Source organism: Phodopus roborovskii, unplaced genomic scaffold (assembly GCF_943737965.1).
Source record: "Phodopus roborovskii unplaced genomic scaffold, PHOROB, whole genome shotgun sequence".
NCBI classification, from domain to species: Eukaryota; Metazoa; Chordata; class Mammalia; order Rodentia; family Cricetidae; genus Phodopus; species Phodopus roborovskii.
Genome location: NW_026126563.1, coordinates 15,184,209 through 15,209,000, shown reverse-complemented (window position 1 = coordinate 15,209,000; position 24,792 = coordinate 15,184,209). Strand labels below are relative to the sequence as shown.

At 42.7% G+C, this 24,792-nt stretch overlaps 1 protein-coding gene across 3 annotated transcripts in view; it reads left to right on the top strand.

Moving 5' to 3' along the window:
- Znf521 (zinc finger protein 521) overlaps nt 1–24,792 on the top strand; it is a 273,551-nt gene that overhangs the window by 8,301 nt on the left and 240,458 nt on the right. For all 3 annotated transcript variants that reach the window (XM_051202004.1, XM_051202003.1, XM_051202002.1), the window contains one exon: nt 22,690–22,869. Coding sequence is in view for 2 of the 3 variants with exons in the window: in XM_051202003.1 (XP_051057960.1) it covers nt 22,690–22,869 (180 nt within the window). In the remaining variant the exon portion in view is untranslated. The remainder of the gene's footprint in view (nt 1–22,689; nt 22,870–24,792) is intronic.

Here is a 24,792-nt window from a genome sequence, read left to right as displayed (position 1 = left end):
ATCCAGCCACCTGGGGACCCTATCACAGCTCCAGGCACCGGGCTGATCTTGGGGTATCATTGTGATGGTAGCACACACTGCAGTTAGTATTTCTTCTCTGGATATATGATAGCAAGGGTTTATAATCTGGGCATTAACCAAAAAAAAAAAAAAAATTCAGATTCAAATATGGCTGCCTAGAATCTTCCCTAAAATATTTTTTAAAGGTGAATGTATACATTCACAAGTTATTCTTCATATACCATGCACTTTAACAGGATAGTAAGTACTTTGAAATTTCCAGAGGAAAAAATATGATGTAGTTCTTCTGGTTTGTACATGGGTATAGGTATGCACATAGACTGGCTCTAGGTCTAATTTTCAATGAAGACGATTTCGTTTAGAGCTTAAGGTACCCCAAGCCAAGTATAGTCAAGGAAGTACTTTTGATTTTGTATTAAAGTGTGAAACCAAATGGATTTAGACCTTCACTCACCATAAGATACTGCAGAATACACAGACATGTAGGATGTACACTGACCAGTGTACTCTGTTGTTCTATATTAATACATTTCCATATGGTAACCTCTTCTTAAGAGAAAAATTAAACTTTCTCCAATACAGCAATGAAAGCACTTGTGGTTTGGGTTCATAACACTCTTTTTATAAACTTTTTATTATTGTCTTTTTCTAAATGTCATATTGGTCTACTAAGGATATATCAGTATGGGGACTTACTTACCCGGCAGGAACGAAGTTCTTGTTCATTTCTGACAGTCCTATATGTTAGTCCACAATTCATTGTATAAACCTATTCTGAGCCTGAGTCCATGGATGAACTAGAAATTCATTTTTCAGAGTACTCATTGCCCAAGATTAAAAAAAAAAAAATCAGTGTCCTAAACTCTCTATTATCTTTAGAGACCTTTCCCAGCCTTTTCTCTATACAACAGAACTTCACTAAGTCCAGTGAGAGTGCCCATTATTTCAGCATTGCTAATGGCTTAGCTTGTTGTGGTTTTAACAGGTTTTTTTTAGCGGCATAATCAGTACTTCACCCTTTCACTTATTTTTATACATTAGAAATGGGAAAGGGCACTAAGTATGCAAAAATACCACTCTACTAAGTGCTAATGAATTCCACACATGGCTATTGGTGGGAAGGAAGATGCCATCTTGGGATAGCTTGACCTTTGAGGGAGTCTGTACTTCCTGTCCGTAACTGTGTTTCCGGCTCTCAGTATATCCTAGGCAACAGTTTGTGACCAGAGGTGAGGAGCAAGAAGGGCTGTAAGCAGGAGAGAAGGCACATCAATTCCTGAAGAGGGCAGAGAATAAAAACTAGCGGTCAAGTGCCTTGTGTTGCCAAATTGGATACTAGGTTATCAAGGGGGAAATGGGCGGAGTGGTGAGCTCTGATTGGCTGTGTGTATTTTGGGAGAAGCTGCTTACAGTCCCTTCCTTAGGGTTCAGATTTTAGGTGTGAGACTAAAGGGGGCTTATTATCATCATTTTATTGATCAGCCCACTTTAGTGCGATATTCACTTTGTCCACACCTGTGGCACAGACCATACCCATTGGGGATGGGGGTGGGGACAGGGGCGGACGTTACCTGGGAGAACCAAGTCTGAGGAGGGGGCTCTGGGAGAATCTTGCTTGCTGCAAGGGGACAGGAGACCATCTGGAGTCTTCCTTGGGACCAGGAACCTGCTGGTGTTCATCTGTTTAGGTTTTAAGTTATTTCTCCCCGAATCTTCCTTGGCTCCTCGTCCGCCTACCTTGTTCTCCTATTGACCAACAGGGCTTTATTTATTAACCAATAAGAGAAACCTGTTTACAGAATGACGTCTCCCATCAGCCCACCTCATAACTTGTGCCTAGTCTTTGTTTCCAGGGACCACCTTTAATTCTGAGGATTCATGGCCATCAAGACAAACTTGCTCCTGTGGAGCTTTTAGTCAACAAAACTGAGATTTTTAGATGCCTTCCATGGCTTTTCAATTGTTGGAAGGAGGTGTTACGATTAGGTTTTTCCTGCCGGTCTGGTCCCACTGCCACACCAGCCCCCAATAACACACTGAGACTCTTTATTAGATATAAAGCTGTAGGCCACTTACTAGTTTCTTATCAGCTAGCTCTGTCTTAAATATTAACCCACTTCTATTAATTTAAGTACTTCCACGTGGTCTTATCTTACCAGAGAGAGGGGCTGGTGTTCTCTCTCCATCCTCCATCTTGAAACTCCTCCCTACTACTTCCTCTCTCCTCCTTGTCTCCTAGTCCCGCCTATCTTGCTTTCCTATTGGCCAACAGTGCTTTATCCCTTAACCAATTCGAGAAACATATTTACAGAATAATATCTCCCATCAAGGAGGTTCTGTAAGTAGGCTTGCATAAGGTATGTTCATGTTTTTCTGCCTGTTTTGTCAATGGGAACAGTTGATGAAGTAATTTTCAAAGAGTGTTTGGCATCATGTATTTGATGAATGTTGCACGAATGACAAGTTTTGTTTTCCCTTACATTCAAAAGGTAAATATGGGGCACTTAAGTCAAAGACACTAAATACATAGGACTTTCCCATCCCGTTTTGGCCTGATTAATGCTGTAGTTTCTTTTTCTCCTCCTAAAAGCTCCAGATAGTAGTTTTGAAAGTTAACTGTGCAGTAGTGAAACTAATTACATTTTGAAAAGAAATTTGTTGGAGAGTTCATAATGTTAATTGGAGGATCTTGGTGAATGTGTGTGATGTAGATATTAAAACCTACTTGCATTAAATATCAGAAATGTCTGCTTTTACAGAATGGAGACAAAACCAGCCATAAGGAATTCATGATATTACATATTCAGCAGGGAATCCTGGGAAACTCAGCAAGTTGGCACTGAAAAGTATCCTTGTACAGGTTTAACTATGTTTCCCTTGAGAGACAGGTAGATAGATGATCTGAGATGAGAGTTTACCAAACTATGGTTTGCTAGTTAAGACAATTCGAAGGTGACAATATTGGATGTCTTGTTGGTCTTTCTTGTTAAAGAGATGTGAGTGCCAAAGTCAGTGGTTTTGGAGTAGTGTAACTAACTGACCAAGGAAAAAGGTGATGTGCATGGTCATTTACATAAGAATGACATCACTAAGCCAAATTTCAATATTCAAAATAAATCAATTTTAAGATAGTAACACCATTTTATAGCCCCTTTACATGTAGCTGGGTTCCCCCTTGCTGATTTGCATATTTAGAACCCTGTGCTAGGCTCCAGGTAGCCTTCCTAGGGAGAGTACTTCTTTATCTATCCAACTTAGACCAAGTGCCAACTCACTTCCCCTAAGCCCAGATCAGTGCCTTACTTAGTACTCAGGTGCACATTCAGGGGACCTCTGCATCTCCTTTTAACTCCAACATGTTAGGATTTTCACATTGAGAACTCATGACTCTTCTGTGTTGATCAGGAAGCCATGTCAAGGAGGCACTGTGTGTGGTCGCTTTATTGACCTGGGTGCCCTGGGTGTCAGGGACACAAATATTTTTTATTACAGCTTATTTGTGTGTGTGTGTGTGTAGGCATGTATCTGCCATGCTAGGCGTGTGGAGGCCAGAGGAAACTTGTGAGTTGGTTCTTTTCCTCTCACCATGTGAGTTACAGAAGAACTCAGTTCTCCAGCCTTGGTGGCTGCCATTTTTACCCTTTGAGTCATCTTGCCATTTCTCAGGGACATTTTGGACTGAGCTGAGTTTGTACCTCAAGGAGTGGCAACCTGTGGGCTCAAATCAGAAATCTGTTGCTTTAAGGACAGCTTTGGAGTTTGGTTTGACTTACATGTAGTAGTTATCTGCAATTCATGCTTGTTCTGTTGTATAAATGCTTCTATGACTTAGCCACAAGTCCCAAACTTCTAATAGTGTCTGAGGCTTTATCTTGAATCCTCCCTAGGTGTAGGTTGTAGTTTCTTTTTCTTTTTTTCTTTTTGGCTTTTGAGACAGGGTTTCTCTGTATTGTTTTGGAGGCTGTCCTTGAATTCACTATGTAGACCAGGCTGGCCTTGAACTCATAGAGATCCACCTGCCTCTGCCTCCCTAATGCTGGGATGAAAGGCTGCACTACCAATGCCTGGCTAGGCTGTGTTTTTTTTTTTTTTTTTTTTTTTTTTTTTAATCTAGGTTTGTATAATAATGCAAGTTTGGATATATACTAATACAAGAATTGGATATCACTTTTGTGGTCTCACAGTTCTGGTCTTGTCTTGACCTGGAATTTAAGTGATGCCTTTCCATGTTGCTCCTTTCAAGGGCAAAGACCTCTGTAGCCTGTCAGTTTCCATCCTTGTTCATTGACCTGATAATAAGCTTTGCTCAGTGTTGGTGATGGTACATCAGCAGATGGGTCCTTTGTTTTATGGTTTGTGCACACTTGTCACATTCTAGGTGTGCCAGGAGTTGGAGAAGCTATGAAAGATACAGAAAGATACAGATGTCCTTATGATTGACAGTGAAGAATCATTGCATATTGCACGTTAGAGCTAGAGTTTCCCCATCAGTTAGAGGAGGCTCAGGAAGCAGGCACAGCTATCCTGTACCACATGGTTGGGTTGTGTGACCCCAGGAGAGCAATGCATGCAGCCTGATACATTTGTGGGTGATGGCATTGCATCACAATGTCAAGAGCCTATTTGTCCCTCATAGTGGCAGCTTTCAAGCTAAACATGAGGCCCTATATGTTTCAGATTTAAAAATATTGATCTTTATCATACATTCTATAGCATTTCTTATCGGGCCCCAGATAGGCATCAGGTATTTGGGAGGTGGTGGACAGGGCTGTGCCCAATGGGGTCTGTGCTTCTAGAATAGAGAGTCAATGAAGATTTTAGGCCATTCCTTTGCACCCTGTGGGGTTAATTCCAGACAGTATTCATTTCACAATGACAGAATTTTTCAAGTCCTATACAAGGGGCACCCTTTTCCTATTATTAGCACACAATTCATTTGAATGTACAGTCTGGGCATCTTTTATTTGGGGGCCCAGTTTTCCCGTTCTAAATAACTGTCTGCATCTGTGGCCACTGAGTTAGATTTGTTTGCTCTTCCAAGTATCTGGTAAGGGTTCCTAAGTAAAGGACTTGTTATCAGAAGACAACTTCAAAACGTCTGTTCTCTCTGATTGGTCAAATACTCCTGTAGGAGAATAGAAGTCATGTAGTACGATGTCACTGACTAGCCTGCCCACTGCAGACTAGGGAGCCTTGGGGACAGTGCTTGGCTGGCCAGTGTGCTTCAGAGCTAGAGAGAAACTGTGGAAGGTTGTCCAAACGATGGCTTCTCCAAGACAACTTTATTGTTTTGTCGGTCCCCCTCCCTCCCTCCCTCCCTCCCTCCCTCCCTCCCTCCCTCCTTCCCTCCTTCCCTCCCTCCCTCCCTCCCTCCCTCCCTTCCTTCCCTCCTCCCTCTCTCCCTCCCTCCCTCCCTCTCTGTTTATTTTGTTGTTGTTGTTGTTGTTTTAAGACAGGATCTGCTGGTAGAACCAGACTTCCTTTGCACTCCTTCTGTAGCTGAGGGAGGATGACCTTGAGCTTCTAATCCTCTTGCTTGCTTCCACCTTGAAAGTGCTAAGATTACAGTGTGTGTCATTAAGTCTGGCTCCCCACCCTTGCACTTGTCACCTTACAGTTTCATTGTTTCCACTTGAGATATTATTACTCAGAAAGAAAGGAACAAACAAAAACCAAGTCTCTATAAAGATGTGTAAAGCGGAGCCTCCGGAGCCTCCACCTAGTAACTCTAGAAGGCAGCTTGGAATGAGAGCTGTGGCTGCCATGGGCGGGCTGGCCAGGCTAATAACTTGTTGCTCCTTCCAGCTGCTCTTTTAATATGTCCTTGCAGTGATCTAGAGAGGACAAGGCTCTTTCGAAGCTATGTGGACTGCCGTTAGATAGTAACCTGTCTGTCTCTGTCTCTCTTTTTCTCTCCGCTCCCCCCCCCATCCCCCAACCACCGTAGGAGCTCTACACATACGCATTATCCACTTAGTATTGCTGTAACAAAATGCCAGATTCTGGGTAGCTCATAAAGCACAGAGGCTCACGCAGCCCATAGGGAGCCCAGGGTGGTGATGGTGCCCTGTCTTGTGCGGCATTATGGCGAGGTGGAGAAAGAGAAAGGGAAACTGGCTGTAGGCAGAAGCTAAGTATGGGTGGTATCACTGCATGACAAGCTACTCTTGCAAGTCATCTACTCTAGGAGACTGACATCTCTACTTTTCCACAATGGCATCCAGCATCTTACAGGTGAGCCGTCTCAAGGCCACCCTGTCTGTGGTCGGTCATGCTTCCAGCCCATGGACCTGTGGGGACACACTGTGTCTAAACCATAGCAGCTCACTTGGGGCACCCGCTCTGCATCATTCTCTTTATCCCTTCACAGCTCTGCTGTATGATGGGTTGCTGTGTATGATGCTCCCCCCACTCCCCGGATCATAGGATGTTTCTACTCAGTTATGTGTTAGTTTATCTTATGTGCAAGTGATGCTTCAGTGAGCCCCATGCCTTCTTGCTGACACACATAGTTATGTATGACACACAGTGTGTTCTTGAAAACTGAAGTACTAGTTACAGGGAATGTGCATATTTAGATGTTTTAGGGCTAAGACCAGTGCTGGCTGTTATTAGCCACAAGGCTGGTGAGTGGCTGTGATTCAGTGCTTTGCTTGTACTAGCAGGGCTTGGGGACAAACTGGTCTTTTGTGACACTTTAATTAGAACTTCTGTAATTAGGAGGAAACTTCACTATCTTCCGTATTTTTTTTTTTTTTTTTTTCTGACAGTTGCCTTCTTATTTCCTGGGTTCTTTCATCTTTCAGTTTGAAGAGGCATTTCTTATCACTAAGAAAATTGGTCCTTGAACTCATTTGTTAAACATATTTCTCCTTTGTCTTTTAACTCTGTGCTTAGTCATTTTTCCTTTGCTGCGTAGAAGCTAGAGCTGGTAGTTTTCCTGTCTAAGATAGATAGGTATTTGTTTTGTTTTCCCTAATCCCTATTTTAGTTCAGTGTTCTCCACTGTAGTGGCTTCTGAGTCTTCTCTATCCTGTGCCCCATGCCACTTACTCCTTAGCTCTCAAGTTATTTCTAGAAGTGAGAATAGCAGCTCAGCAGACATTTGCTAGATGGTAGAGAGAAGTGTGATGATCAAGAAATGGGCATTCAACTAGACTCCCTGGTCTGACTTCTGGTGATCTTGGAATAGTCTTTACCTCCTCTCTTCTCCCTTCTTGCCCTCTCTTAAATTCTGTGTAGCCCAGGCTAGCCTTGAGCTCACAGTCCTCCGTCTCTGCCTTTCTGGTGCAGGGTTTACAAACATGGGCTATTATAAGCTTGGCTTAAAGATACCTTCTGACCCTGCTCGGAGAGAGGTTCAGGCATCTGGGAGAGGGTTGGGGACTCATACAAGTCTTTCAGTGTACCAAAGCTAGCACCTTGGCCCCGTCCTTACAGCAATGGGGTCTAAATTCTCTGCACTACCCATGCCAAGAGATAATTCTGAAGGGAACATGTCTGTGGAAATCTCAGTGGAAGATGACAGCAGCATCAAGTGAAAGCGATTAGGCATGGAGCTTCCCACCATCACCATCTTTTTGGAAAGTCAATGTGGGCTCCTTGCAAAAGGACCAGTCCTAATTTTCAAAGGGAGTCTAATTGTTTTTGAAAGAGAGGCTAGGGATATAATTCACATATCATTACCAAGGTTTGGTCATAGATTGGTCAATACTCTTTAAATTAGAAAGGCGAGTCTGGGTCTGGTCTCACAAAAGAGCTAGTTTAATGAGGGGATGGCTCCTGCCATTACCTCTGTCATGGTTAAGTTTCTTAGGCCTAAAGTGGGTTTCCATGGCTTCCAGATGTGCATCAGTGTAGACTGGAGTTGGCAGGATGATTCGACTGTCAGCTACTGTCTGGCTGTCTAGCCTCTGTCTCTGCTTTTCTTTTATTTGAAAATCTTCTTTTGTGGTGGGTTGTATGAAATTTTATCTCTCATAAGCTGTTTTCATGTTTTTCTCCTGTTTTTTTTTTTTTTTTATCACATCACCTGTAGTTTTCATGTTTGTTGAGTGACCAGCTTTCCTGTCTCTGTTTAGTCCATAAGCAACAACTCCAGGTCCTCACTCCCAGAGGAGTAGTGATGTGCTTGATGCTGGCTGTTCATTTGGTCCTCAGTGACCCAGCCTCTGAGTGGCTGCCGGCTGACCGTGGTGTTCATTTGTCTAGGAATATTCTTTGGTGGACACTGACTTCCCTTTCTGTGTGTTTTAAATAACTGTCCTAAAGTTGACTTCTATGCAAAGTCTTAATATTTCCAATCAGATGACTTTCAAGTATCCATTTATCTTTCCTCTGCCAATCTTAATGCTAAATGCAGTGAGAGAAGGAGGAATAGAAGTCAGAGTGGGGTGAGCCAAGAGGATTGTGAGAGGCCACGTTTAATAAGTGGGATACCCTCCAGTGACAGTAAGTGACAGAGGACATTCCACTGTGGAATCATTTTATATTTCAGAAAATGCTTTATTAACAGTGGTGGTTCAGTTTTCTTAAAGGTCAGCTATAGTGTGGCTGGATGTGTTGTTAGGAATGAGTCCAGGAACAGTGCTGTGCAAGGCATTGTGGGATGTGAGGGAGGACAATAACAGAGGGACTTCAGGACAGAGAGGAGAGGACCATCTGCAACCCATCCCACCAACCTCAAGATCCAGAGTTGAAATGTCATGTCCTAAGCAATTCCATCATTCAGTGACAGATCAGGAAGACACAATCTCAGTCTTGTTTTATAATTCTAGAAGTTTCCTTCCAAGATCCCTCACACTCTGTGTTGAAGGAGATGTGGCCACTCTCTCCCCTAGCCCTGCTTTCCTCCTTCCCCTCTTCCTTTCCTGTTGTCCTAGTCCTTTTTCAGAGCCCCTCTTCCGTTATGCAAAGGGTCTCCTGGAGCCCAGGCCTTGAGCCCAGGTCACATGACACAGGGTCTCCTGGAGCCTAGGCCTTGAGCCCAGGTCACATGACACAGGGTCTCCTGGAGCCCAGGCCAGTTAGCCCAGGTCACATGACACAGTGTCTCCTGGAGCCCAGGCTGTTAGTCCAGGTCACATGACACAGTGTCTCCTGGAGCCCAGGCTGGTTAGCCCGGGTCACAAAAGTAAGTAAGGATTAACTTGAACTCCTGACCCCTCTCTCTTCCTCCCAAATGTTGTAATTGTAGGTGTGTGACAGCGCTCTATACCTCGGTGTCCTTCTTGTTTTCATTATTGTATATATGTGGGCCCCTTACACTGCTGGTGTTGTTGGAGGTGTTGGATGCCCTGGAACTGGAGTTAAGGATGGTTGTGAGCTACAATGTGAGAAAGGAACTTGGGTCCTCTACAAGAGCAACATGTGTTCTTAACTGCTGAGCCACCTCTCCGGGCTCCTCCCTTGATTCTTACAAAGCCACAGACAAAGGAGTGTCATTTTCTTTCATCTCGTTTTAGCTTGTCAGTGCCTAGTCAACACGTCACAGTGAAGTGACATAAGGGACACTGCCCTTAGACCCCAAGATCAAATCCCACTCACTGAAATTTGCTAAGCCTCAAATTTTCCAGCCAGTCAAATGGTAGGTGTGACCCTAGGATAGGCGCCCCAGGAAACCAACGTGAGCAGCTTAACAGGTGGCTGGGTCCTGCCCGCTCTCCAGTTGGCCATCCCTGTGCTTTCTGGATGATCCCCCCGAAACTGAAGGAACATCCTGTGATGATTTTAGTTGTTTGTGGATTTTTTTTTTGTTTTTCTTTATGTTTCTTTTTCTTGTACAACCCTTCAGGGATGAGGTGACACTGTTACACAGTTTTGTGACTGTTAGCCTCCTGTGTGGAGAAGGAAATATTTCCCCTCCTGGAGAATGTATGGGAGAAATTCTAGTGACCATTGCCCACAGTAGGAGGTGGCAACTGAGCTGGAAGAGGCTGTTCTCACTGCATCCTGGCTAATACCTTGCTGGGGGGGGGGCACTGGTCACCTGTTTGTATCTAGACATTGACCTTAAGTGAACCCTTGGTGTGGTGACATTGTGCCCTTGTCATAGGCGAGGAGAGGGAGACTGGAAGGACTGGGCATCCCGTTACCAGGGCTGAAGCTGCATAAGTTAGGCTTCCCATAGATAGTGTGCTGTTGTTCTGAGTAAGCCAACATAGTCAGTGGCAAGTCCAACAGGTTTGAGGTCTGTTCCTCTGTTGCCACCTCTTGATTTGAGTATTTAGAGCTGTTCCAGATTGGGCTACCCTCACCCCAGTGCTCCAGTTCCAAAGGAATGTAATTTCTCCAAGAAAACAGTGTGGCTTGACGTTAGTCATTGACACCTGGGAGTGTCTTGCAAGGAAACCTGACGGATCCCTAGCTGTGTCGCTGAAGACTCTGGAGGTGGTGCAGAGGCTTTGGGGACAACTGTCCTGGTCACCACAGACCTGGTGGCTGCCAGAGGCTGAGGAGCTTTACACTTTACAGTGTGTGTGTGTGTGTGTGTGTGTGTGTGTGTGTGGTGTGTGTGTGTGGTATGTATGTACGTGAGTGTGGTATGTATATATGTGTGTATGTGTGTGTGTGGTGTGTGTGTGTGGTGTGTGTGTGTATGTTGTGTGTGTGAATGTGTTGTGTGTGTGGTATGTATATATGTGAGTGTGGTAGATGTGTATGTGGTGTGTGTGTGTGAGTGTGTTGTGTGTGTGGTATGTATGTATGTGAGTGGTGTGTGTGTGTGTGTGTGTGTGTGTGTGTGTGTGTGTGTGTAGTTATGTGCATGGCAGTGCAAGTACCAGCTGAGGAGAGAAAAGGCCATCAGACCCCCGGAGCTGCTTGTAGTTGTGAGCTGCACATCATGTTCCTAACTGCTAAGCCCCACATCTCTGTTTTAGAAATTGGGTCCTGGAGGTGGGGCTGGTTTCAAACACACTACATAGCCCAGGCTGGCCTGGAATTCCTGCTTCCCCTGCCTCTATAGCCCAAGTGCTGAGATTACAGGTATGGGTTACAAAACCCCGCTTGAAAATGCATTTATGTCTCATAATACCGTAAAAATATTTAATATATGACCACAGTCTCCTGACAAGTCAAGACTGAGACAGTATAAATAGGATCATGTTTTCACAAACAACTATTAATTTATAGTAGCCAAGATAATGGTGTCCAGTCTTTCTTTTGGTTCTGTCTGGGCAGCTCTGTAAATTGTGTATTGATTATGCAAATCGACCTAGTGTCTTTATTACTGCTCTGCAGATACATGCAGATTGAATGTACATTTGGTAAGGTTGCCAGTTCTGTAGAAAAATTGCCTTTTTAAGATCCTTTTGTGGGGGAGAGAAATTGCTTTAAAACTTAAGAAAATGCAATTTATTTGTATATTCAAGGAATTTTGTGTTGTAGGAAATCAGGAGCAAAGTTAAAAAGTTTAAAGGATACTGCTTAATTTCCTTTGTTTCCAATTCCTCAAGGAAGGACCTGCAGAAATGATACCAGATCAATAATCATCTGTTTTCGTAGTTTATTTTTGTGGCTTTTCTTGTTTTGAATCAGGCTAAAGGAAACTTAGACATTCTGGGTTAGTTGAATTTTCACATTTATTAATGCAACTAGAAGAAGACAAAATGGCATATTTTTCTCCAATTAAGCATCAGTTTTCTTATCATTGACAATAGCTTGTAAGACACAAACCACAATCTTGGGTTTGCTCCAACACACACACACACACACACACACACACACATATGTATATTTGCCAATATCTATTTATCTATCTTATTTTATAGGATTTTTCTTTTTCTTCTTTTGTTGAGTCATTGTGTTATCAAACGTTTCTTTAGATTCCTCTTATTTTCCTAAATAGGAGCACTGACAAATGTGGGCTTGCTACCTGTGTGTGAGTAAGAATGGGGGGGGGGGAAAGAAAGCACTTTTTTATTTGTCTAAGAATCTCTTTCTGTATTATTAAATGTGTGTGTGTGTGTGTGTGTGTGTGTGTGTGCGCACAGTCTTGTGCTTGCTCATGCCCGTGAGGCTAGAAGACAATCTTAGGTGTTGTTTCTAAAGAACATGCACACCTTCTTTTTGAGACAGCATGTCTCATTGGCCTGGAGCTTGCCCGTTAGGCTATGTTGAATGGCCAGCCTTCCCCAGTCAGTGCTGAGATTACAGTGTGGGCCTGGTTCTGGGGACCCCACTCAGGTCCAGTGCAGCTTGCCAACTAAGCCACCTGCCCAGCCACTTTGTTTCCACTTTGGACCTGGTCTGTTAGAGATCTGTGCTGAAGGAAAAAAAGAAAACAAAAGACTCCATGTTCCAGGTTGGAATGAATCTGTTTAACGGGACACTGAATGTCTAACACATTGTATTGACGATCTCCACACAAATCCATTTGTCTCTGCCTTTCAGATGTAGCATTGCAGTTTAGAAGAGGAACATTCAAAATCCTGAAAGGAAACAAAGAAATAAGACAAGAGTCATGGATTAGGAGAACTGAGTGGTAGTACTGGGTGGATTTTTATTATTATTATTTTTTTTAATGAATGAATTTGGAGCTTACCTTCTTCAACATGTGAAGGAAGGGAAGGGTTGCTCTGATGTAAAGCGCTGCTATGTTGCAGAGACCAATGCTACTTGTTTGAAACACTTCTAAGAAAGTGTTTCAATAATCGTTGACCTAGTGTAGGCATCTTGCTCAGAAATAAAATATGACTGTTTGACTGGCACTGTCTGCAGTGGCCAGGAAATACAAACCATCAATAGACTCTCCAGAGGGTACCATGTGTCTACTGGGGACTTTCTACCCCATTCTCTTTGGTTCCCTGTAGCAATGTGCCCTGGAGCTGATGCTCTGTGATAAAGTGGAAACAACTGCATTGTCCCCTCCAGATCCTTATGTTTAGGTTCTAGTTTCTAAACAGATTTCACTTGCAATTGTGGCTGTTTTAGGAGACATTGTCTCGTCTCTATACCTTATCATTGCAGGCTAAAGCCTACACATGTACACGTTGGAGCCACTTATTAACCTTCACACTGGATTTTCAGCCATTTAACATTACTTATAGAGCTATTACTACTAGAATACCCAGCTGTTGAAAATATCTCAATGTAATATTTTTCTTCTGTAAAGTGAAAGGAAGGGTCTTGGTTGAAGATGGGAACGTGGTGTGCTCCCTGCTCTGGTTTGATTTGCATGGGAGTCTAATGTCTCAGGCTCAGCCGGAAGAACAGGAAGAGTCTGGGGAGAAAAGGGTTCACACAATAGCAACACCGAATATAAAATACACCCTCCACAAATTGTAACAGCAGCCCACTGCTAACAGCAGAAGAAAATTACCCAAGACAGAGTGATGTCAGATAAAGAAAACGGCTTTTTTTTGTTTTTGTTTTTTTTTTTTTTTTTTTTTTTTTCTGTATAACCTTCATTTAAGAAACAGCTGTGCAGGATGACTGTTTCTTTTCCCTGTGAGGTCACGTGAGTCTGTTTTTCTTTTCTTTTTCTTTTCTTTTCTTTTTTTTTTTTTTTTAACCATCTTTGTCTTCTGGCTTGTGTACATGTGTGTCATCATTCTTGAGTTTCCTGCCTTATGCAAGGTTCTATGCATGCTTGTAAAGAACATTTAATATAGGTATTTGGCATTTTCTCTCTTTCAGAGAATGTTCACTTGTGGAAGATTTTTGGAAGTTCAAACATCATAGGGCTAGCCCTGTCCAGTGGTCCTGGGGAAGAGGGTCGGTACATCATCATGTTGGCTAGTTGATGTGCCTTTTGTTAGAGATTTTTTTAAATTTATTTCATTTTCTTCAGACAAGGTCTTCTCCAGTGTCATAGGTTAGCATCTAACTCTTCCTGTGGGCAAGAATGACCTTGAATTCCTGATTCTTTTGCCTCTAAGCTCTTAAGTGTTGGATGCCACCCAGCCCCATTGATGGTATGAGCTCTCAGGGTTTCATACATGGTGGGTGAGAACCTCACCAACTGAGTTCCATGCCAGCTCCTAGTTATAGGTTTATATTATTGGGAAAAATCATAAACTACTTATAGAATCATGTTATCAATTTAAACAAACATTTATTATAAAAAACAGAATAAAGGAGACACAAGAGTAACCCTTCATTTTTGCTTTCTATGAAATTTTACGTTTTTCTTTTCCCTTATGCATATTTGGAAAAAAAAAAAAAGTAAAATGTATCTCACCAAAAATTCCCGAGATCCAGAAATATCTTGTATGTACTAGGTTAAAAAGTTATCTGGTATGACCTCTGTCGGCTCTGTGTAGCTTTGGCGTTTATTTGCTATCATTCAGGTGTGTAGGAAGATGGTTGCAGGATGAAAATCTGGATGTGCGAGGCCAGTTGAGATGAGTGAGTGGTCATTCTGACTCTGTAGGAATGGCTGTCCACGCCCCATGACTTGCAAGTGGTTAGCTGCTCCTGACCATGCGCTGTCGTCTCCCATCAGCCGCCCTGCTCCCCTTCCTTCTCTGCTGCAGACTTAGTTTGCACCCCTCCCCTTGCTTATGTTGTAGCAGCAGTCACAGTGGTTCTCCATGTCCTGGTCTGCCCTCTGCTAGAGCATGCATCCTCTCTGTGACCACTGTGGCATCTTTCTAAAATGGACCGGTCATGCCCCTGCCTAGGCATCCCCCACTGGATGCTCCACCAGTGCCCTTGTCTGACTGGCGCAGAGCTACTTGGGTTTTCTTGAAGGCAGCATGTTGCTTTTGGCATCTGTGTCCTTGGTTTGGGAAGCTGAGTTCTACTTGTGTCCTTTGCCATTTCTCCTTAACCAGCGCTCTGTACTGGGTAGGCTGTGCCCACCCATCCCTGTCTCTACCTAGCCGCATGCGCCCTCTTTCAGAAGACTTCACTGAGTTTTTTGGGTTTTCTCCCTCCCAGCATGAAGTTGCTTTGTTCATTGTGCCATGCAAGACACAGGGAAAATGTTTTGAATGGCAGGCAGACTTGGGTAAATGGATCAAAGGGACCAAGGTCCTAGGAAACATTCGTAGCTTCTGTGACCTCAGTCTGCCCCAGCCACTCAACTGGCATTATCAAACTTCTGAAACTGCTCCTGACCAGCAAGCCCTCTGGAGGCAGGAACAGCTTCATTTTAGGGTTTGAACCCTGGGATCTTCACCAAGGTGTGCAGGAAATGTTTGCTTGCTGAAGTTGTGACAAGGCAGTCATAGTGAATCATCCCGAAGTAGGTGATCCTTGTAACCTCTCTCTTTAATAACTTGTTTTTATTTTATGTGCGTCGATTGGTGTTCTGCCTGCATGTATGTCTGTGTGATATGTCAGAAGCCCTGGAACTGGAGTTGCAGACAGTTGTGGGCTGCCATGTGGGTTCTCTTATTTGACTATTGGATCACTGACATAGCTTACCTCAACTACGTCCTTTGATTAAATGATAAAGACAACAGAATGGAAGAAGGGAGTTTAGGATAGGTTTTTCTGATTAGAATTGGAGCTTTCCAGTTGTTTCCAAGCTATTCATGCATGCGTGTTCTTTTTTTTTTTTTTTAAACAAGGCTCATTCCCCGTTGCCCTGCATCCTGTACATGGAGTGTCATCTTAGATGGAAAGAGTAGATGAGTTCATGTTTAGCCAGTTCTTCTTGATAGTGGTGCTTCTGTGGTGCTACTCTGGTCTTCAGGGGGCCCAACAGACCTGAGAACAGTCAGGCAAAACCACAGAAGTTGCAAATGCCAGCAATGATTTGTAATGCAGAGGCAACCCTTCTCATCTTTAAGGGTTTGCAGACAAAAGGGAATGAGTAGATGGATGCTCTCCTCCTTTCTTTTCAAAAATACCTTCATAACTCAGAGAATGGAATAGGCAGTAACTGAGCGCTACAGAAAAGAGGGTAAATATTATTATTATTATTATTATTATTTTTTTTTTTTTTTTTTTTTTTTTTTTTTTTGAGACAAGGTCTTGTTACATATCCCGGGGTGATCACCAACTTCCAACCTTCCTGCTGTTTTCCCTCCAGTACTGAGATTACAGATGTGCATCACATGACCAGGCTGAAGAGAGCAGTATAATTTTTAAAGATTAATTTTATTTTGAATAGTGTGTGTGTGTGTGTGTATGTGTGTGTGTGTTTGTGAGTATGTACCACAGAGGTCAGAAGGCGATGTCAGATCCTGTAAAACTGGAGTCACAGGCAGTTGTTAGCTGCCCACTTTGTGTGCTAGGAACTGAACTCTGGTCCTCTGTAAGATCAGACCATGCTCTTGACTAGTGAGCTACCCTGAGCCCCAAGAGCACAGTCCAGACAACAACCATGTGAGTTCTGTGGACCTTCTGGTACCTAGCCCTGCTGTCTGTGGAATCTCTGTCTCTTGTTTATCTGAGCAGAGGCCACAGCTCCAGGATGCTTGAGTCTAGTCCCCCACACTGATTACTTCTGTTTTTGTTTTGTTTTGTTTGTTTGTTTGTTTACCTTGATTTGACAGACCGTAAATGAGACAGCTGCCAGCAGGCAAGTGTGCGGCTGACGGCTGGCTGCCCAGTCTGGCATGCTCCATGCCTTCATTAAGGGTTCCTTGCCATTGTGTAACAGTGTACAGTTTATTTTCCCCAAAGCTGTTTTTATCTTCAGGGATTTCAAGTTAGAATGCATATCTAGACCCAGAAATCTCAGAGAAGTGATCCTGCCTTTTAGTTTCTGACCACCAGGATGGTGTTCTGCTTCTCGTTAACCTCTCCTCAGAGCCTAAGGATGGCCCCTCCCTTTGTTTAGGGGGAAAGAGTAAAGAAAGCTTAGCGAGCGTGGTTTGAAGATGAATGTGGGAAGAATACTTTTTAATATGGTTCCCTCTAAACAAATATTCTTGGCCTTCCTTCTCTGGCTCCTAAACATGTCAGGTAAATAGATAACTTATTTGTTGGCATGTGCTTCATTTATGTATTTATTTATTTGAGTTTGTGTGTGACTCTGTGTGTATGCAATGAGTGTCTATGCACTTTTGTGATCATGTGTATAAATGAAGATACATTTGTCCAAGGCTCATGTACATGTATGGAGATCAGAGGGCACAGTCATGTGTCCATCCTCATCTTCTACCTTGTTTGAAAAGCATATCTTGGTTGTATTTCTGTTGCCAACCCCAGGCTAGCTAGCCCAAAGAGTTTCTGAGATTTTTTTCCATTTCTATATCCAGCCTTGTGTCCCTGTAGGAGTATGCGAGTGTTACAGCCTCTTGCAGTGGACATCTGGCTTTTTAGGGGTTCTGGGAATTTGAACTCACATCCCCTTGCTTTCGGCACAAGTATTTTTACCCTCTAATCCATCTTCCCAACTCACATATGGACTTTAAATAACAAGATTGATCATCAGTTATCATTTGGCACAAGATGGTTGTTAACCTGAGGTGTTTGGTCATATTTTGTAGTGTTTAATGGGAGATATGATTATGAAGTGTGTTCATATGAAATGATAGTTTACTTAATTGCTCCAGTGCTCCTGCAAGTAAGATATGGGGTTTTAATGCTGAGTCTTTGTAGACAATATCCTTACCGTCATTAAAAATTACATTACATTGTTTATTTAGTGTGTGTTTTGTGTGCATGTTCTTGGAATCCAGTGTGCATCTATCATAGGAGTTCTAGGAAGAAAACCCAGGTCATCAGGTGTGGTGACAAGGTCCTTTACCTGCTGAGGTATCTTACTGTCTCCTCCTGAGATATTTTGCAATGAAACAAACCCTTATGCCTTTATTATCCTAGTATAAATTTTTTGAATATTTAGTTTTTTATAGCTTTAAATAATTAAGTTACCTATGGTTGTGGTTATGGCAATGAAATCAAGGGTTAAAAAGAATCAAACATTATGTATTCTTTCAAGTTAGTATCGTGTTGGTTAAGACTGAGTAGTTCACATCATGGTTCCATTTTGGTTAGAAGCTGGCTTTGCCCAAGAGAACAAACCATTAGGAAATGGTCCAGTTTGAAGTCTGCGTGCCTGTGTACATATGTAACTTTTTGGGTTCATTCATGTCTCACCAGGCTCCATCGTTAAATAATCTTCCTGCATTCATATTTACGGCATCACTGGAATCTTGTGTTTCTGCCACCCTCATAAAAACCCAGTCTGGTTTTTAAGGTCGGGCTTCATGCATGGGATTAACCAGGGAAAGCCTCATTTATATCTCCTACGAAGAAGGGCCAGGGCCTGCGCTCTTTCTGGATGCCAGAAGTTTTTATAGTAATACTTTGTATCTCGGCTCTGGCTCTTACCATTAAATGTGCTTTTTATAGAGTAGCAAGTTATAAATGTAGTGCAGCTACGGCATATTAATCTTACTGCGGAGATTTAATGAGGCAGTTGTTTTGCGATGGACACTATTGGGAGACGAGAGCGACAGAGTTTTACTTCATCACTGCCTGCAGAAATGTTCCTGGCCTGGTAATAATTATAACCACATGATCTCTTCATTTTTTTTCCTTGCTTTTGCTGGTGCTTTTCCATGCAAAAGTGGCTTGGAAGGAGGTCCATTTCCAGGCAGCAGAATGGCTCAGAAATTGGGCTGTTTTCTTAGTTGTTTGACATTTCATCTTTGATCAGGCATGGCATCCTTGTTGCAAAGAGAGAAATATGTAAGGCGAGTTTCAAGCACTCAGATAGTCCCTGCCAGTCCACCGAGATGGCTTTTAGGCATTCATTACTTTTACTTGACTTTTATATAGGTTATAAAAAAGTAAATGTGGTGAAACCTCATTTTTACATGGACAGAATAGAATTTCTGCTGCTTGGCCTTAAACTGATCCCACACTTGAAATTAATTGAAGTCCATGCCTTTATTACCTCCAACACTTTCAAGCCAGGGCAATTTTTCATTTTCCCCAAAGTTGTAATTTTATTAAACCAAGTTAAAGCAATAACAGTCCTTGAGAAGAGGAGGAAGGAAAGAACTACCTGCCAGAGACCATAATGAGAGGAAAATCATGCCTCCTCCTTCAAGTCCTCATTTGTAGGTAGTGTTAACAAAACTGGAAACAGAAAGCCGCCATTTACTGTAGTAATAACAATTGTCCCTCTCTTCCAAAAGTCGACCTTTAGTTCAGATCAGGGGACTATAAATCCAGGCTCCCACAGCCCCTTTGAAAGGATGGGCTGCAAAGTTGGGTCAGCCAGTGAGATCTTTTGTGATGGATGCCACATGTTGGAGCAGCATCATTTGGGGGCAGCTGGAGAGAGAGGTTCCTGAGGCACAATGTGCTTTGCAGTTGACCCTTGGGGGCACGATGGAGCCTATGTTAAATCCTGCCCTGTGAGGTGGTTTATAGGCAACAGTGTAGTTGGGAGAACAAATGTCCCTCAGGAAGCAGTGCCGGGGACAGGGCGACACTTGCAGGCATGGGTCTCCCGTTTATAACCCTTAGGCTGAAGTCAGGGGTTTGAATGACTAGCAGAGTAATACAATTATTTTTTATGATTGGCTCTCAAAGGACTTTATAAAAACTCCATCACTAAGGCCATGTGCAATTACTGAAGTGTAGCCACCTGTGGGAAAGGGCATGGTTGACAAAGCAAGCCTTTCTAGATGCCTCCCACACCCACTGGCACAAGGAGCAGAAACCCCTCACACAAATAAACACGTCTTTCGAGTGGCCAAGAAAGAATTCCTCAAGTGAGTGAGCCATTGGAGGCTGGGGAAGAACGCCTCACAAGGAAAGAAACTGAGACTCTGGTCCTCCCCACTCGGAGGCCTCCCAGGCTATAATCGAACCCGCCTCCCAGAGGGTCCCACTTAAGTGTTGACCTAAAAACAAATCCGCCAGTTGGCTGGAGCATGCATCTTAAAGTTGCAGCAGAAGTGAATAAGCTTGACTGACTCTGGTCCCCGAAGGCTCCTATCTGTAAACCCAGAAGTGCAGGCAAAACATTTTTATTAGTCTTAAAATGACCCTCCCTCTAGTAACCGGCAGTATGATGGAAGCCCAGGCTCGCCTCCTCTTTAGCCTGGAAGAGCAGAAGCACTGAGCCTTCGTGTTTGCTTGGTGTCTTTGATGTTAGATTTATATAAAATACTCATATTCCTGAATAATGAGGAAGGTGACTTTTTATCCCCTCTCTCTGCATATTACTTAAAGTATTCAGTTTCCTTACTTGAAAACAAACAGGTCTGTAAGCTTGATGCATAGCATCTAAATAATCACATTAAAATTCAGAACCAACACCCACATTTCCCTGAATGCTGTCGGTTTTTTCAGAAACTGGAAACTCATGCTAAACCAGGAAGACTAGTCAGTGTGCGCCCCCTGCCCCCAGCAAGCATCTACTGGTGTGGGGCCATTTGCCGAAGTGGGACAGTCATTTCCTTTGCTGAATTTCCCTCTGGGTTGGCAGTCTGTTCCTACTTGGCTTCAGTCTGTGGGACATCTTTGGACTATTACCAAAATGTTGAGTCTGTAACTCTAGACAGAACATTTGAAGGCAGAAAACACCAATGTGGTCGGTCATGATGTGTCAGTCTTGGAAAATGTATGCATGTGGATGCTTTTTACATTTGCAGGCGACTGGTCTGTTCCCATTTTACGGACAAAATACCAGAAAAGAACTTTTCCCCTTTCTTCCTTAAGGCATTCTCTTTCCATTAAATCCTGTTTGCTAAGCACTCAACTGGAGATGGTGCTGGCCTGGGCAGAGAACAAGACAAAAGCAAAGAATCTTGCCAGTTTACCCCCTCCCCAAGGACCAGTGGAACCCCCAGTGTATTGAGATGGTCGTATGGAGGGTCTTCAGGTGATACTTTTCCAGATGGCAAATCAACCCAAATTACTAATTACTTAAATGCCATGTTCCTTAAAACAAACAGACACAAAATGACTTGCTGTTTGGGATGGGCCCATGTTTTTCCCATGACCCAGTGAGATTACTATATACATTGAAATAGAAGTCCATTTTGGCTTGTCTACATCATTTGGAGGTGCCAAGGAGGTTACGTTTATTTCAGAGTCAAAGGAATCTTTGAATAGACAGAAAAGGGCGTGCTCTAGGTTCTTGGAAGCATGCAATCTGCAAGTTAGAAGGCAGCCCCCTCCTCCCTGCAGGAAGGCACGGTGGCAACATCCATGGGTTCTAAGAAATATTTGGCAAATGTTGGCCTTGTGGATTCTTGGTTGTAGCATTTCAAACATTCAGTGAGATATTAAATGTCTCATATTTACATAGTCCAGTATTGTACAATCATTTAAATTAATATTATAGTCATATTGAATATATGTTTCTAGTATCACATACATGATCATAGATATCTTGAGATAGCCCATTTGTAATTCCCATTAATTAGACAAGATTTTAAAGAAAATAGAAACCCTGGACTGGGGTATAGCTTACTTGGTAGAGTGCTTGCCTAGCATGCCCAAAGCTGTGGATTCTGTCTCCAGGTCTACACAAAGCAGGCCTGCTGCTAACTGCCTCTTATCCTAGCACTGTGGAAGTTCAAGGTTATCCTCAGCTACATAGTAAACTTAAGGACAGCCTTGGCTACCTGAGACGTTGTTACAAAAAAAAAAAAAAATGTTTTGACTTATTGGAAATACACTGTGTATCTTCTGGTTGTGGAGGACTTCTCTATTATGAGGAATGAATTTCCTCCAAATGTACTGTTAATAGTGTGATCCTAATTTCTCCTGAGGTCATTCTTGTTCCTCTCTCTTTGTGTGCTCACCCTCCCCTTCCTGACACCACTCCCCCCTTTCCATTTTTACAGAATAGAGCGGAGGCACTAGGGATTTGCGGAGGTACTTCTCTTACATACATACATACATACATACATACATACATACATACATGTGTATGTGTGTGTAGTTTTGGTGACTGAACTAGGTAGACTGCTCTATAGTGAATCAAAGGACAACATACATAATCTACACATAGAACTCTCAGTTAATACAGTTTCTGTGCCTTATTCTTTATCTGCCCTGCCATTTGGGGATGATTCTTAGGACGCAGATAGGACTATACTTAGTTTGCACAACATGCGGCTTTGCCACACTGATAACACTGCCTTAGGTGTTGAGTCTCTTGCAATCATAATTGTTGTTCATATCTTTGTGTTTTCTGTATAATTTGGAAATCCAAAAGACAGAGCAATCTGTTTCACTTGCACTTGTGCCTGGAAGGATGCTTGGCTGGGAGGCAGAGTTTGCTTTGCTATCGCTGTATCACAGATGATGGGGAAACTCTGCATTTTGACCAGTTTATAAACAAAGGTCAATTTCTTGCCTATGATAATTAGCTTAGCTGATTCTAGGCTTTTGTATGAGCTGGTAATTTCCCGTGAAAGAAAGAATATATTTAGCAGAAAGGGGTTCATTCTTGGAAGTAGTTTCTTTTTCCTTCGTATTGAAGACTGTTTATTTTAAAAGTGAGTTATCTTTCTCTTTTAATGAAAAACTCCTAAAAAGCAGTTTAAAAGGACAAATGAAGTTTAAGCATGGTTTGTCTGAAGGGGGTGATGTATGAAAGGGACTCTGTGGTGGGGAGAAAAACTCAGTTGATAAGAAAAACGGACACTTTTGATCCTCTGTGTCATACCCAGAGACCAAGCCCTGTGTCGCAGCTCCCAGGGAAACTAGTGTTTTTGTTTCTGGTAGCAAGAAGATGGAATGTTGCTTTGTAAGAGCCTGTTTTTAAAGCCCATACTTACAGTCTTGATTTTCTTTCAGACCCCAACTGTAAACTTGAAGACAAGACTGAAGATGGAGAGGCACTAGACTGCAAGAAGAGGCCAGAAGACGGTGAGGAGTTGGAGGACGAAGCTGTGCACAGCTGTGACAGCTGCCTCCAGGTGTTTGAGTCACTGAGCGACATCACAGAGCACAAGATCCATCAATGCCAACTGGCAGGTAAACAGCGCTGATCACTTCCCGGCTACTCACACTGTTACAGTTCTGATTTTCTCCTGACAGTTTGTTCCTTTGTGTGGTTTTTTTGGCTTCCAATTATTTCACTCTGTACACTTGAAATCTTAGGAAAGTTTAGCAGGGGTGTCCAACCTTATGACCTGGAGACAGGATGGAGCTATCCGCAAGTATGCTGGGTTGCATTCTTAGACAACCTGGGATGCACACTGTTTCTGGGGGGTATGTTGGACACTTCTGACAAGAGATACTTTTGTAAACATTCCAGAATGGTTGTCTAGGGTGACATCATTGTAGCTCTGTAAGAGTTTGAATTGGGAGTATATATGCATTTATGAATGCACATACATATATACATACATATACCTGTGTATATATGTTTATAATTTTGCTTACATTTTACTTGGATGTTAAGAATAAAATGGAATATTAGATGACTAAAATAAAACAAAACCCCTTTTAAATATTTTTCCAGGATTGTTAATGTCTATTAACTTATTTTGGCTTAAGTATTATCTCTACAGGTAAACCTTTCCTGACCTTGCTCTGTCTAATCAAACCCCCTTTTGTGTTCTTTTAAATGCCCACTCATTAAGTCCTAGCACTTACTTTATCATCACTGTTGTTGGAAATTGTCTTAGTTACTTTTCTGTTGCTGTGATAAAACAGCATGACGAAAAACAACTTGGGGAAGAAGTAGCATTGCATATCTTATAGTTTATCAACTAAGGAAGAAAAGACAGGAACTCAGAGCAGGAACCTGGAGGCAGGCACTGATGCAGAGGCCATGGAGGAGTGTTGTGTACTGGCTTGCACCCATGGCTTGTTCAGAACCCAGGACCACCTGCTCAGGGGTAGTAGCATTCAAAGTGAGCTAGGCTATCTCATCAATAGTGAATCAAGAACATGCCTACTGCCATTGGAGACATTTCCTCAATGAAGACTCCCTTTTTTTTTTTCTAGATGATGTTAACTTGTATCAAATTGACATAAAAACTAATCAGCATAAGGTGCCAAGTCCAGAGCTTCACATAGGCCCCACATGGCTGCCTCCACTGAGCTGTGTCCCATCCCTTACTACTCACTACCCGAATACTACAGTTCTCACCACGCGTGTTCATTTCCGACTCCATTATTAGACCTTGAGCTTATGAAGGGCTGGAGCTGTGTCTTCTTCGTCCTTGCATCATCTGAGTCCATCATGGTGCTGGGGCTTCAGCTGCCAGCATACTCTACTGTGCTGTTCATCAGAGGAGGAAAATCTGTCACCAACATACAGCATGTTCAGTGTAATGGCTGAATAAAGCTGAAACTTGGTTTTTGAATCTATTCCTACTTAAAAGTATGGTGATCTTTGATAATCTGTGCATTCTGTGTGTCTCAGTGCAGCTAGTTGTTCATCAAAAGTGTCTGAGGAATATTTTGTTCACAGGTGTGGATTTTACTCTTTTTCCCCGTGTTGTTATTCACTATATAATAACCCCTTACCTAGCATTTATATTGTAAAGGTCATGGTAACAGAAATGACTCAGAGTGTACATGTACAGGAGGACATGTATAAGGATATGAAGACTCTGCTATTTTGTACAAGGGATATAAGTATCTGAATTGTGGTATATTCTAGGGAACTAGAACTTAACCTCCATGGTCACCAAGGTACCATGCAGGGATATGTATGTATGTATGTATGTATGTATGTATGTATGCATGCATGCATGTATGTATGTATTATGTTTGTTTGTTGGTTGGCTACATGACCAGTAGGCCATGGAATCTCTTCCTTACTATTGGCCATATGCCTTCTTTCCGTCTCTATTTGAAGTTGCCATGGTTCCTGTATCCCTGTGGGTGGATTTCTCCTTTTCATTCTCCTGTTTTTTCCTAGCAGTCTTCCTTTCCCAAATGATG